Source organism: Alligator sinensis, unplaced genomic scaffold (genome assembly GCF_000455745.1).
Source record: "Alligator sinensis unplaced genomic scaffold, ASM45574v1 scaffold619_1, whole genome shotgun sequence".
In the NCBI taxonomy this organism is placed as follows: Eukaryota; Metazoa; Chordata; order Crocodylia; family Alligatoridae; genus Alligator; species Alligator sinensis.
The window spans coordinates 671,967-684,873 of record NW_005842134.1 but is presented as its reverse complement, the minus strand read 5'-3'; the positions used below and the strand labels follow the sequence as shown (position 1 = coordinate 684,873).

Below are 12,907 nucleotides of genomic sequence, written 5' to 3'. Positions count from 1 at the left end.
GTGCCACAGTATTTTTGTGCTGACGCACCCCTCCCATTGCTTTGTGGAATGGGGACACCCTGCTGCTCTCTTGCCTCAGTGTTAGGGATTGCCTTCCTACCTCATGCCTTAGTGCTCAGGATCCTGCCTCTCCCCAGAAGCACCTCTTTTGGTACATACATCCTTTCTCATTACATCTGTCTGAGGTTGAATCCCTTCCCTGCTGTCAGACAGCAAGAACAAGATTGTCTTCCCCACCCATCACACTGTTTGCTGGAATGACTACCTTGGTATGTAGCTAACCTGACTTTTTCCAAAAGATAAGTTACCACCCTATTGCTCCACCCTCAGCCTGAAGGATTGGTGGAAGGCAGTCCACCTACTCCCTATCCCTTGATTCATCCAGTCTGGGTGGAACTACTAGTTCCAGATTAAACTCCCACTGGTACAGTTGACAGGGTGATAGAGAATACACAGACTTTCCCAGAACATCAAGGTGTAGTCTCGGGTAAAGCTACCTATGTGCATTTGTAGCTATACTAAAGTGAACTCAAGCTTTTTCCACCTCTATAATATCTGCCCTTTTTATACCGCTGTACACTTGCCAATCTCCTGCCTTTGTTGCACTTCAGTTCATTGGCATGCTAAGACTTAACCCCAACTGCTTCCTGTGATGGAAATAGACTCCCTCCTTCTACCAGCACAGGATCTTGTCAGTCAGGGTCATGATGACAGATGGTTTAATTAACATCCCTGATGTGCATTGGGAGCATCTCCTCTATCAAGGCGGTGAAAAAATAAGACACCTCCAAGATAATCAGTTTCTTCCTGGCCTCGTGCAGGCAATGAATAGCAAAGGACACCTTCAAAGTTTGCAGTACTCAGGAGGCAGGTGTCAGTGTCTGGGGAAAAGGCCTCCCCAGTAACTAATGTGTCTGATAGTTCCCACTGAGTACTTCTCTCAGCACAGCAAAGAGGAGCTCCTAGCAGAAATGCCTCTTCTAAGGACTCTGATGCACCATACAAGGATTTCACAAGAGCATTTGTCAACAAAATTGCCTTTCAACACAAACTTTCTGACCAGGGCTGTGATTATTTTGGGAAGACTGAATTCTCCCTGCACCTCAGCTCAGACTTTATGCTTCATCCTCCACTTCCATTTTTTACCAGAGATGTGTCCCTTTGTGAAAGGTTCCATAGTGTCTGAATAGCATAAGTGAAAGCAGGTATCGGGGCAAGGGGGTTTTCCTGCCTCTAATACTGAGGCCTGTCAGGCCCAACTGATGTCCATTAAGGGCAGCCACGGCAGGATAAACTACAGTAATGCTTTCCATAGAGTCTGAGGGGAGGCAATGACAAATACTTCTGAAGAAAGTGAAAAATTATCCCATGTGCAGGTAATAAATACTCTTTTCTCTGTTAGGGATCAGCCCTGAAGGGTGAGGAATGATTGGCATTGCTTGTGTTATCTTTGTGAGTGTAATGGGTCTGGTTTAAAATGGGGAAGACAACCAGCCAGTACTGATAGTTTGCCTCCCTTCCTTTATGAAGGAAAAGCAAGCTGATCTTCTTTCCTAACGAAATTGCCTCATTTCCAGGAATAGGCTCTTAAAATGAGTTGGACAGAGATTCACTCCTTCCCGTCAGCAAGGGCTGCAGCCCAGCTGAGTCACTTCCCCACTCCAGAGCTGGTAGTGCAGAGTTGTGGACTGACCCACTGATCCCTGGGTGTCTCTAAGCCAAACAATATCTGTCTTCACTCTCCTAACTTTCTTTTCAAGAGCTGACAGATTTGTGCTGGCTTTTTTTTTTTTGTCAGATTAAACTAGTATCTGCCTGTATCCTGACTGTCCCTATCTCATTTCAAACAGTCAGCACAGGACAGAGCACAGAGAGCAGACAGAAGGCTCCTCAGCTGGTGGTTTAATTCCTCTAGCCTTGGGTGTGGGGCCCAAACTAAATCAAAGCCTCTGCCTCTTCAAGCAGCCCCTCTCACAGAACCCATCCCAGAGAACCTGGGAAAGGGAACTCATCTCGGGACATCTTGTTGGTTTCTGGTCACCAGGATGTTATACTTTATGGCCCTTGATGAAATCAGTATCTGTGACAAATTCATGAACCCGTAGCAGACTCACCGTTCAGAGCTTGAGTTGAGTCCCAGGCTTGAGATCCTGCTGTTTTGATTGGTGGAGCCCATCCACCAGTCAGGAGGCAGCAGGAGAAATAAAGCCCTGCCCCTTTCCTGGATCTGATTGAAGACTGCAAACTGTCAGGTTTGGAAGACTTCAGGGGCGGAGCCTGACCAGCACAGGGGCAGATACAGTGAGGGTCTCAAGTAGAGGGGAGCTAAGAAAAGCTGGGGAGCTCTCCCCCAGTGGGCAATAGGCCCAAGGTTCCTGAAGCTGCCACTGGAGGAGCAGCCTTGGGAGCAGTGTGAGACCACTTGGGCTGTTAACAGTGCACAGGGATGGTGTGCGGAGATCTGGCCGTGGGAGACTGCATCACGGTGCACAGTTTGGTGCACAGAGCCCAGACTTTGGGAGCTGCAAGCCGCAGTTTGAGCCTGCAACCCCAGCAGGGCCAGCGGACCACACAGTGCATGGGGCAGTGCACAGGGCAAGTGCCTTGGGGTTGTGAGCAGCCTTGGGAGCAGTGTGAGACCACTTGGGCTGTTAACAGTGCACAGGGATGGTGTGCGGAGATCTGGCCGTGGGAGACTGCATCACGGTGCACAGTTTGGTGCACAGAGCCCAGACTTTGGGAGCTGCAAGCCGCAGTTTGAGCCTGCAACCCCAGCAGGGCCAGCGGACCACACAGTGCATGGGGCAGTGCACAGGGCAAGTGCCTTGGGGTTGTAGTGAGGTGGCTCAGGCCCCATCTCCCGGCAAGCAGCCAGGTCCCACGGTGCACAGGGCGGCACACAGGCCCAAGCCTTGGGAGCCGGGGAGCTGCGGAGGCTGCTTGGGTTAGCCACCCAGCATGAGGACAGCTGGCTGCAGCCTGAAGGGCCCGGCCTGTGCTAAGAGAGCCCTCGGTGCTGAGCCAGGGCATGGGGAAATGGTAGTACTGCCGTGTGAGGCCCAGCACCCAGGAGCCAGCAGCTGAGCCCTTGGTGCCACAGCAGAGCACAAGTTGAGGAGGAACCCAGCAGCACAGGAGAGGCCAGAAAAGGCACTCCAGCAGAGGAGACCCCATCGAGCTGTGCTTGACCACCACCCCCTGATGAAGCATGAGTCTTTGGGCCCTTGGGTCCCACAGGGGAAATATGTTTGGGGCGGGCTAACTCAGAGAAGGGGCTGGGTGAGCAGCCCCCTGCCTAGGAAAGGCCCTAAGGGACCTAAGGTCCCTGGTGCTTCCTGGACACCCCCCTAAGTGACCCCATTGGAAGGAGGACTGTCTCTTGCCACGGGTCAGGGACTATATTAAGGGATAGATGTTATTAAGATTGTTTCTGTTTGCGCCTTATATTTTGTAATTGAAATGTTGCATTGTGATGTTGTAAATAGTGTTATTTAGGGTTTGACCTTGGTTATTGGTTAATGTTCATTGTGTAAATATAGGTATATGATACTTAGTTTTATGTTTATGTATATTATAGCTTAATAAATTGTATATAGTTAAGAACTTTGGGCTTGGGCTAACTCCACAGAGGAAAGAGGGATATGCTTGAAATTCTGGCATCCCTCTCACAGCACCCCCTCCTGCCTACTTATCCCATTCAACTGAGAACAGGGCACACCCTTGGGTGGTACCTGGGTTACAAAACTAAGAAAATGAGGGAATAGCACATGAAAAGTATCTATCCATGTTGAAGAAGTGTGACCTAGAGCTCTGACCTGATCAGAATCCAAACTCACAGATTTCAGGACGGCTCAAGTCCAGCATGCCAGCTCAGCCAAGAATAGTGAGCAACCTCAGGTGTGAAATGTTAACCCTGACCTGGATCCTTGGGACTTCCCCAATGGGGATGGAAGCTGTTTAGCTTCAAGGAGCCAGCTTGGGCCCAATTCCAACTTTGGTGTTTAATCTTCCCCAATCCTATTTCACTTGTAGGGCCACATCCAGACAAGGTGTTGTAGGCATTCTCCACCATATGCAGGTGTTCCCCACACTCCTACTAGGCAGCTCAGGGAGCTTTCTTGACCCCAGGAGATTGGGGGTAAAAAAACCCAATGCCAAAAAAAAAGTGGGGCAGTGCATGTGGCAGCAGTGCACACCGCCCAAAACCAGATCCCGGCCATCCAGAGCAACACTCCAGCTGCCAGCCAGGCTCCCTGCTGCACAAACACTGAGGCTGCAGCTGTCCAAAGCCCCAAGGACCCCAGATAAGGCTGCTTGGGCCAGCACAGTTGATGGCCCCAACCTCTCCTACCCCACCCAAGGTAACACACAAGGTGTACTGCTCCTGCTTGTCCCCAGGGAAACACATGTTCCCACTTGTGGGGACATGGCCTAGATGTCTAAGTGCTGCTTGGCTGTCTAAAGGCAGATGTGTGGCGCTTGGTGCTGCTTACATAGATTTTAGATCCTGTTTCCTTTGGCGCAACTCAATTGTCTTTCTGAGCATGCTTGGCCTCTTACGCTCTGTTACAATCTTATTCTGCTTGCAATCTTATTCGCACATGCCACATTCTGCTTGGGAAAGCTCATAGGTCTGTGTAAATCTCCCAAATTTGAGCCAGAGTCCTCCTCTACTTCTGCTTCTGCTCTTGCTCTTTCTTGTAGTTTTACTGTAGATAAAGTTGTGGGGGCTTATATGGAATTATGCATTTTTCCTAGAGGACCAGGATTTTACAAGAGCATAAATGTTCATAGCAAATCCTTTCTGAGCATGCTGGTTGCACAGGTGGAAATAGGGTCTAAAGGTTGTGTACCAGTATGTACCAAGTGTACATTTACCTTTAGACAGCTAAGTGTCACTTAGACACATAAAAGGTAAAATAGGATTTGGGTGCATGTTCTTGAACCTTGTGTTTGGTGGAGGAAAGATGATCCCATTATACACGAATCTCAGGTCACTCACTAATTATTTTTGCTCTGAGTGTTTGACAGGAAAATGTAGGGGTCAAGGAAGAGATGTTCTCTGAAGGTGGAAACCTTTTCCCTTCTCAACAGCCTTATTAGATAAGTGACCTCTCAAACTCATGAAGCGCAAGGCAGCCCATTTCCTGTGATAAAGGCTCTTGTGGGTGGGAGTTTACAGTAATGAAATTGGACTTTTCTGGGACAAGAGCCCATGGGCAATAACATCTGGCTGGCTTGATATATGAGAGAAGGACCTTGTGCATTTTTTCAGATAGATGGGGGTGCTGAGTCACAGCTTGGACGCCTCTGTGGAAGTTCCCCCTCCCACCCACTTCACAGCAGGTCATCGTACACACCCTGTAACTCCTCCTCAATTTATAATTGGAAGGAAGGAAAAGAAAACAACACAGCTGCCCAGTGGTGAGTGAAGAGCAGAGGCAGTACTTGGTGCATCTCCATTAAAAGGGGCCTCTGCTCTACACCACTGCTGCTGGATCAGATCTCCACATTCTACCATTCAACAAGTCTATCTGAGAACTATTCAGCTCGCCTCAGTGGGGAGAAGCAAACAGTTTCACAGCAAGACAGAATGGCAAGCTTGAGGCACAGTCCCTCAAAGGAGCCTGAAATTGAGCTTTTTGTGAAGGTGAGTTTCTGACAATCTGGATGCTTATTTTTTTTGATTTCTGGATACAAAGGACAGTGAGCCACTAACCGCGCCACATATTTTTCATGAAGTCAGCAGCAGTTTTTTGGTAACTTTTTTATCCTTTCAGAATTTGTGGAACTGTCCCATGTTTGCAATTTTCAACTGCGAGTACTGGTAACTTGACTCAAGTATTCCCAGAGTCTACAACTAAGCGTCTCCTGCAGTTGGCTGGGAAACATGTCAGGCATGCCCAGACTAGGGGAATTCCCACTCTGGATTCCATAGAATTCTCTACCTCCTACTGTATAGTGCCCTAGGACACTGCAGAGTGCTCCTGTTGCCTTTGGGATCCTGTTGTCTTCGTGATGATGTTGCTGTTATTAATGGCTATGATGATATAGATCACTCATGTAGCAGAGTTCCCAGAATGCAGATACGATGTGCCCTAGCACAGAAGAGATGGTGTATTGAATAAGATAAAACAAAAAAATTAATTTCAGCTTTTCTTCAAATTGTGATTACAAAACAAAGTTTTTCCTTCTTTTTCAGAGAGAGAGAGAGAGAGAGTGGTTGTATGTAAGCAGAAGTGACTTAGCTGTGAACTATTCTCTGGAAATGTTTCTTCCTTTGCTTAGGGCTTTCTGGTTTCCTCTGGAATGTTTCAACATTTCTCCTTAAAAATTTCATAGCAAAAGTGCAGAAAGCAATGAAATAGAAGCCCAGTTTTCCAAACAAATTCTAGAGAAGTCTGTCAACCTGCGGCACAACACCATGGTCTTGACCATGTTATTTGCACAGGCATTGATGTGACACTACAGCAATGCTGGATCATATGATCTTGTTTATAACATTTCAGTGCAAATGCTCAGGCTCCCAGTATTCAAGCTGCAAATAATGTTAAGATTCTAAATCTTTAAAAAATGCTAATGTTCTAAAAATGCCATTTAATTAGTTATTAGTTTATTCTATTACTGTTAAAATGAATCCCTCCCACAGCATATAACCTAACCTACTTTTTTCTATGATCTTCTCATTTTTCTGTGATCCTGTACATTAACCAACAATGATTTTTAGAGATGTTTCTGGTGGCAGTTGCACTAGACAACCTTTCAAGACCCAAGACTCCTGTTTTCTATGAGTTTATAATGCTATAGCTCTAGATTAGAGAGCCAGGCTCAAATGCTGTTCTCACTGTTTGTGATATTGCCAACATTATACAGCTGTCAAAAATAAGAATATTCAGGGATGAGAAAATACCCCCCATTAATCCCTCAAAGACTAATCCAATCTTGAGTAATATTTGTATATGCATTGCTCCTCACCCTCTTAGCTCTATTGTGCTTCCACAGAAGCTGAGGTTGCTAAGACTAAATTTGGCTTGGGGAATTTTGTTGTTAGATTCAGCACCCCTGTCATTCTCTGTTTCTATTTCACTGTTACCAAGCTTGTCCCCAACTGTTACAGAGCAGACTGTTTCAAAACTGCATCAGATTCAAGGGGGTTTTAGTAGAGAAGGGAAACAAAAAACAAAGCAAACGCTTAGTCAGTACTTCCCCTAAAATGGACCTAATTTAGCACTAAAAACCCCCTCAAGGCAAGTACGGTACTGGAGAATTAACAGCCAGACTCTCTCTCATAAATATCAGGGTAAGTCTGTAACAAAATGGGGTGCTGGCCAACTGCAAATCCTAATGAAGTCAAAAGGAGTTATGAGTGTTCAGTTCCCATGGAGAACAAGAGTCAGATTGCGCTAGCATTGGTGTGAATGGAATGAGTCCTGAAATTCCTCATTCTTTTGTGGGAGGGAGGGAAGGGAGGGGAGATGGAAAAGATACTCCAGGGTGCTGCACAGCCTGGGTTCCTAGCATATAGCATCTTGCAAGCCACAGCCCCCAGAGCCTGGTCTGGTTTCTTGGCAAATGCAGATGTTTTGACCCATAAGACATAGATGGTGGGCTGTCCCCTTGCCTCCCCCACACACGTGCCTTTGCTGGTGAAACCTTGAAGGTTTACTGGTAATTTCTCAGCATGGATTTTCCCTCCTTGTAATCAGTGTATCTTTAAATGCTACTTATTACCGTATTTGTGTTACACTGTTGTGCCAGGTGCTGTACAAACTTATAATCAAGGAAAACCCCTGGCTTCAGGAGTTTGCAGCCTCAAGTCTGTAACCCAGCTTGCTGTCTAGTGACTCTTCAGCCCACACCAGTTCTCTACTCTTGACTTAGCCTCTGCCTCTTGTGAGTGTGGCCATACTGCTATGTGTGTGCAACATTAAAAACTGCTCTATCAATTCTTTCCCAATGAATTGTGGGAGAACTTGTCTCTCCCTTGGAAGTCCATATATGGGAATTGTGGGAAGGCGCTGGAGCTCTATCCACATTTGAGTTGAGCTAGCCAGCATCCACCCTGTGTAATGGTTATATTAGCAGCTGCGGACTACTGCTACTTGAGTTTGAGCTTATATCCCTCAACAAACCAACCAAATCAAGTCAAGAACATGGCCACATTTTAGAGTTAGTGTGTGGACCTGACTTGTGTTAGGGGCAACACTAGAGTTCGCTCTGAAGATAGGCCCTCATTAACCAAGACAGGCAGAGTGAGATTCTCTCCATTTCACATGAGGAAAAGGCACAAAGATGATAAAACCCAAATCCTAATAGGGATTTATAAGCTCCAAATTGTTAAGGTATGAACAAATGTACCATTTACCTCTTTAAAAGAGGAGCAGAGCTGCCACTTGGGAGTGTACAGCAGTTGTAATTATCTAACTGTTATCCTATGTCTGCATGTCTGCATGATCTTGTAGCAGTACAAGTTAGCTAAATCACCCCAACTGTGATGCTGAATGAAATGGGTTAAAATTGCAGTGGTTTTGCAGCCTGTGCAGAATCAGGTAGAAGTAGCAACTGTGGTGCAACAGTTTATATGTATTCCATGAAACAGTCATTAAGTCTGTTTATACCAGGGGTATGCAATGTTTTTTGGCCGGACTGCTGAAAAAACCACAATGTCTACCTTGGAAGGTGCCAGAGTGCCAACATGCTGGACCCCAGAGTAGCTATTTGCAGCCTCCCAGGAGCAGCCTGGGCTCCGTGGCCAGCAGCAGCTGCTTAGAGCCCAGGCTGGTGGTGGTGTGCCGAGCAAAAGGGCCTTGTGTCCCATGCTCGGCACGCATGCCACGGGTTGCTGACCCGTGGTCTATACCCTTAATGAACTCAAGGAGAGTTAATCAGATAACTACCTCTGAGGATCCAGGCTTGAGTTCTATGTCCAGTGTCACACAAGAAAGCAGGGGCAGAGCTGAAAACTTATTTGTCTGTTACAGTATTGTCTATCCCTGATATCAAAAAGACTGGCTTAAATACCATGTGATTTTTTTAATGCTGAGGTTGTGGACTTATTCTGTCTTCTGATTATTTGCAACTTCCTTTGCTTCCCCTCGCGTAGTCATGTGAGGGAAAATTGGTGTTTCTGATGCTGGACATGTATTGAATAGGATGTTCCTGGATCATGCTGCAGCAGCTTTTGCAAATGACTGATGGTGTAGGAGCCTCTGGCTTCTCTCCAGCCCCTCCAAATTCTAATTAATTAATTCTACATCACTCACCCCACCTACCTGCCCATCCCAGCCTGGTAATTAATCCTGCCAGCCCTTGCCAAACCCACAGCAATTCTGCCTTCACATCTGCTTGTCTCCCAGCCTCACCATCAGTTCTGTCCTCCCCATGCATTATCCCTGAACAATGCTAATTCTTCTCTATCAGCCCTTCCAGAGGAGAATGAGGCAAATACTCTCCTGGTTTCAACAAAGGCTGTGGGCCAGCCCCTATTGGGAGCACTGCTGGGGTTCCATAGATGCTGTGAGAGGCAAGACCACAACCCCGCCCTGGGCATGAGTCAGTGGCAGCAGAAGGAAGGATGACATCATACTGGGACTGAATTAGCAATGTGTGTGCTTTACCTCAAGCATGCCCAGGTGCAGCATGACTACTGGGAGCCAGCCTATGGGTACCTTGGTGCTATAGACCATGTCTGGCTCAGCCAGTGCAAAACTCCACATCAGGCTCAGGAAACCCGCACTTAATCAAAAGTTGTAATCTTTACAAATGCCCAGACAGGGTAGATGGAATCCATACACTGAGCAATGATACTAGACAGTGGCTCATAGATTTAGAAGTTGGTATCTAATGCCATATGAAAGAGAGAGAGAACTCAAGTCTGCCCATGAAGGGGAGCCCAGGGTCACCAATACTTCAGCCAGTAAAGAAGATGAGAAGACACATTTCCCTGTTAGCTGCAAGTCTAGATGCTCTGCCCCTTCTTCCTCAACAAGTCCCATAATATTCTGCTCTGCACTGGTCACTAGGAGGTGCCTGTATATGTGTGGGGAAGCTGCTCTGACACACTTTAACTGCAGCATGTGGTAACAGACTCCATTAATCAAGTCTGCTGAGCGGCTAATTAGTGTGCTTCGGCAGCCTCCAAGTCTTGTGTATTCAGCACCCCTGTGCTTCAGAAGGGTGGTAGGGGTGCTTTAAATAAAGCTCATCAAACGAACTTTAGTTACAGTGCCCCTACCGCCATTTTGAACTGTGGGACACTGAATACGAGCTGCTTTAATTAGAGCAGCTCCAGTTAAAGTGCCCCCCCCCCCCCGAGCACGTGTGAAGATGCCCTAGGATTTGTAGCCTGCTCTTTGTTCAAGGGAAAGACTCTTTTTGTAGGGAGCCCTATTCTGGACCCCAATACAGTGAGAGAAGGCAGTGGGCACTGGAGAACTGCAGACTCCAAGCCCCCAAAAAGAAGCCTCAACTCCTCACAGGAGCCAGCCCCCACCCCAAACTCAGTTACTGAGGCCCAGCCATGCAGGGTGCCCCTGGGGACCATGTGAGGAGCCTCCCTCTGGGGAAGGAAATGTAGCTGAGAGCACTGACTTCCACATTGCTGCTCCTGCCAAGGCCTTCTCATTCATAAAAGACAATGTCTGACGCACGTAAGGATCAGTTTTATCTAGTCTTCTCTCAAACGAAACATTGCTGAGTTTTGATCAGAAGTGTTCAGTTACTCCATGGTGTCACTGCCTTAGCTGTTTGACCAGGAGCCAGGTCCACAGCTGCTTGGACCCATGCAGTTCTACTGAAGTGATGCAGCTACATCGGTATATTCTGGATGAGGATCCAGCTGTAAACTGTCAGTCATTGGACTGGCTTCTTTCCTGAAGTGGTCATTCTGTTCTTAAAATTTAGCTCTTTCTAAATTACCCAAATTCTTATATAATTGTAAAAGACTAGAAAAAGAAGTGTTGACCCTTACAGCTCCTGACTCTGCCACTTTGATCCCATCAATCAGTTTCTACTCCTTTGTCTTTGATCTACAGGTTTCTCCTTTTAAGTCAACCAGGCAACAATCCTTCTGTCTGTATTGTTCTCCTTTTCCAGCTTCTGTTTCCTAACTGTCACTGGACTCTCTGGTCAGGGTGATACAACTTCCTAGTCCAAATGGCAGGGAGAGTTCCTTGAGCTCCCTAGTATTTCAAGTGACATTTCGACAGATTTGACAGGGTTTAGTACAAGTATTGGAAGGGGAACTTCACTGTCCCACACATCCTGTGTCAGTGCATCTGGACCTTTATCTAGTGAGAATCACATCCGTGGCTCAGAAGGTGGCTCATTGAGCCATTGGCATCACTAAAGAGTCAACAGGAACTCTCTTAGGGCAACTTGTACTGGAACAGTCAAACTGTGAGGAGCCTATCCTTTCCCCTCAAAATAGGTCACCGTATATCAGCAAGCAGGCAGTGATTTCATGTAATTTTGGGCCTGACTGAATCTGTCACACTGCAGTGAGAGGCAATTTCTTTATTGTTTTGGGGAACATTGATCCTCCACCTTTGGTTGGGAGTCTCATTCTTCAGTTGAATTTCTGCTGGGCTCATCACACCATGTGTTCGTGCCATTTACCCATACGGAGTCACAGCCCTTAGTTTGAGAAGTGCTAAGGGCAGGTTCTGGCTTCTTGGTGCTAAGTGTTTATAAAGGAGGAATTAATCATTTGAATAAAAGCTCTGTGTGCTTTAATAAAAACAAGCCAGGTACCTGTCACACTTGTATTATGTTTAGTTCATCCTCCTTGCAAACAGACAATGAATAACATTTTAATGGACCCTTCAGTGTATAATTTATGCAGTATTCCATTTTACTATAAATTATAAAGAAAGATCAAACTCAGTCACATACCCTGTCTGTATCTTAGATTAGGCAGCATCTCAGAGGAGAAACACAGCTAAGAGAGGGGAGGGTTGGATTCTCCTCTGCAAGTATCAGCAGCAGGTTTGTTTACTTGAGCCCTGAGCCTAGCACTAGATCTGCTCAGTCAAGACCTTATCTCCCCTGTAGAGCCAATAGGAGTCTGAGCCACAGACCTGAGCCAAGATTTAGGGCCTAAATCCTATCACTTACACCTGAGAAACCCCAGTGCAGGCTATGAGACTGCACTGATATCTGTGAAGGTAAGATTTTTTTAAAAGCACCCAAGTGATTTAGGAGCCCACTGATTTACAAAGGGATTTTGGTTCCTACTCACTTACCTCTATTTTACAAGCAGGGCTTAGGTTCCTAATTCACTTGGGTGCTGTTTTAGAATTTTCTTTTGAGCCTACTTGGGTGTGCAGGACTTTGATTCTTGGTGGTGATGCAGGAGCAGAAAAGAGCCCAGCTGGTAGACGTATATAGAACACTGGGATGACAGACGTCTTCTCAGAGCACAACCTCCCCTTGAGGAGCCGTGCACAGGAGAACAACCACTGGGGCTAGGGACAGACATTCAAAAAGCCTGAGCCTGAATTGATTCAATCTTTGCATGTTAGTCTAACCTGGCTAGCCTAAACTGGTTTGTAACTGCATAGACATCCCCTCTGGATTGAAGAAAAGAAGGCACATGCCTGCAGTGGCTCAGGGTAGAAGCTGGAGTGCACTAGAACAGTCCTCCATTCCCTTTGACAGTGAAGAGGGGCGTATGGGCAGGATGCTCTGATTAGAGAGGGGTTCTCTCCCCCAGCAGGGAGTTGCTAACACAGTGTTTATCATCCCTAAATCAGTGTTTATAACCCCATTAAGAAAACAAAGTCACTCTCCATTAGTTCAAGCTTTTCTTAAATAGCTTTTCCAAGGAAGGAATTCATAGATTCATAGATGTTAGGGTCGGAGGGGACCTCAATAGATCATTGAGTCCGACCCCCTGCATAGGCAGGAA

At 46.6% G+C, this 12,907-nt stretch overlaps 1 protein-coding gene across 1 annotated transcript in view; it reads left to right on the top strand.

Moving 5' to 3' along the window:
• The first annotated feature begins 5,391 nt into the window (after positions 1 to 5,391).
• The window catches only part of CLIC2 (chloride intracellular channel 2), a 23,613-nt gene continuing 16,097 nt past the window's right edge, over positions 5,392 to 12,907 (top strand). Inside the window, 1 exon segment of the mRNA XM_006025158.3 lies at positions 5,392 to 5,650. Within this exon segment, the coding sequence (XP_006025220.1) occupies positions 5,594 to 5,650 (57 nt within the window). The 5' untranslated portion in view covers positions 5,392 to 5,593.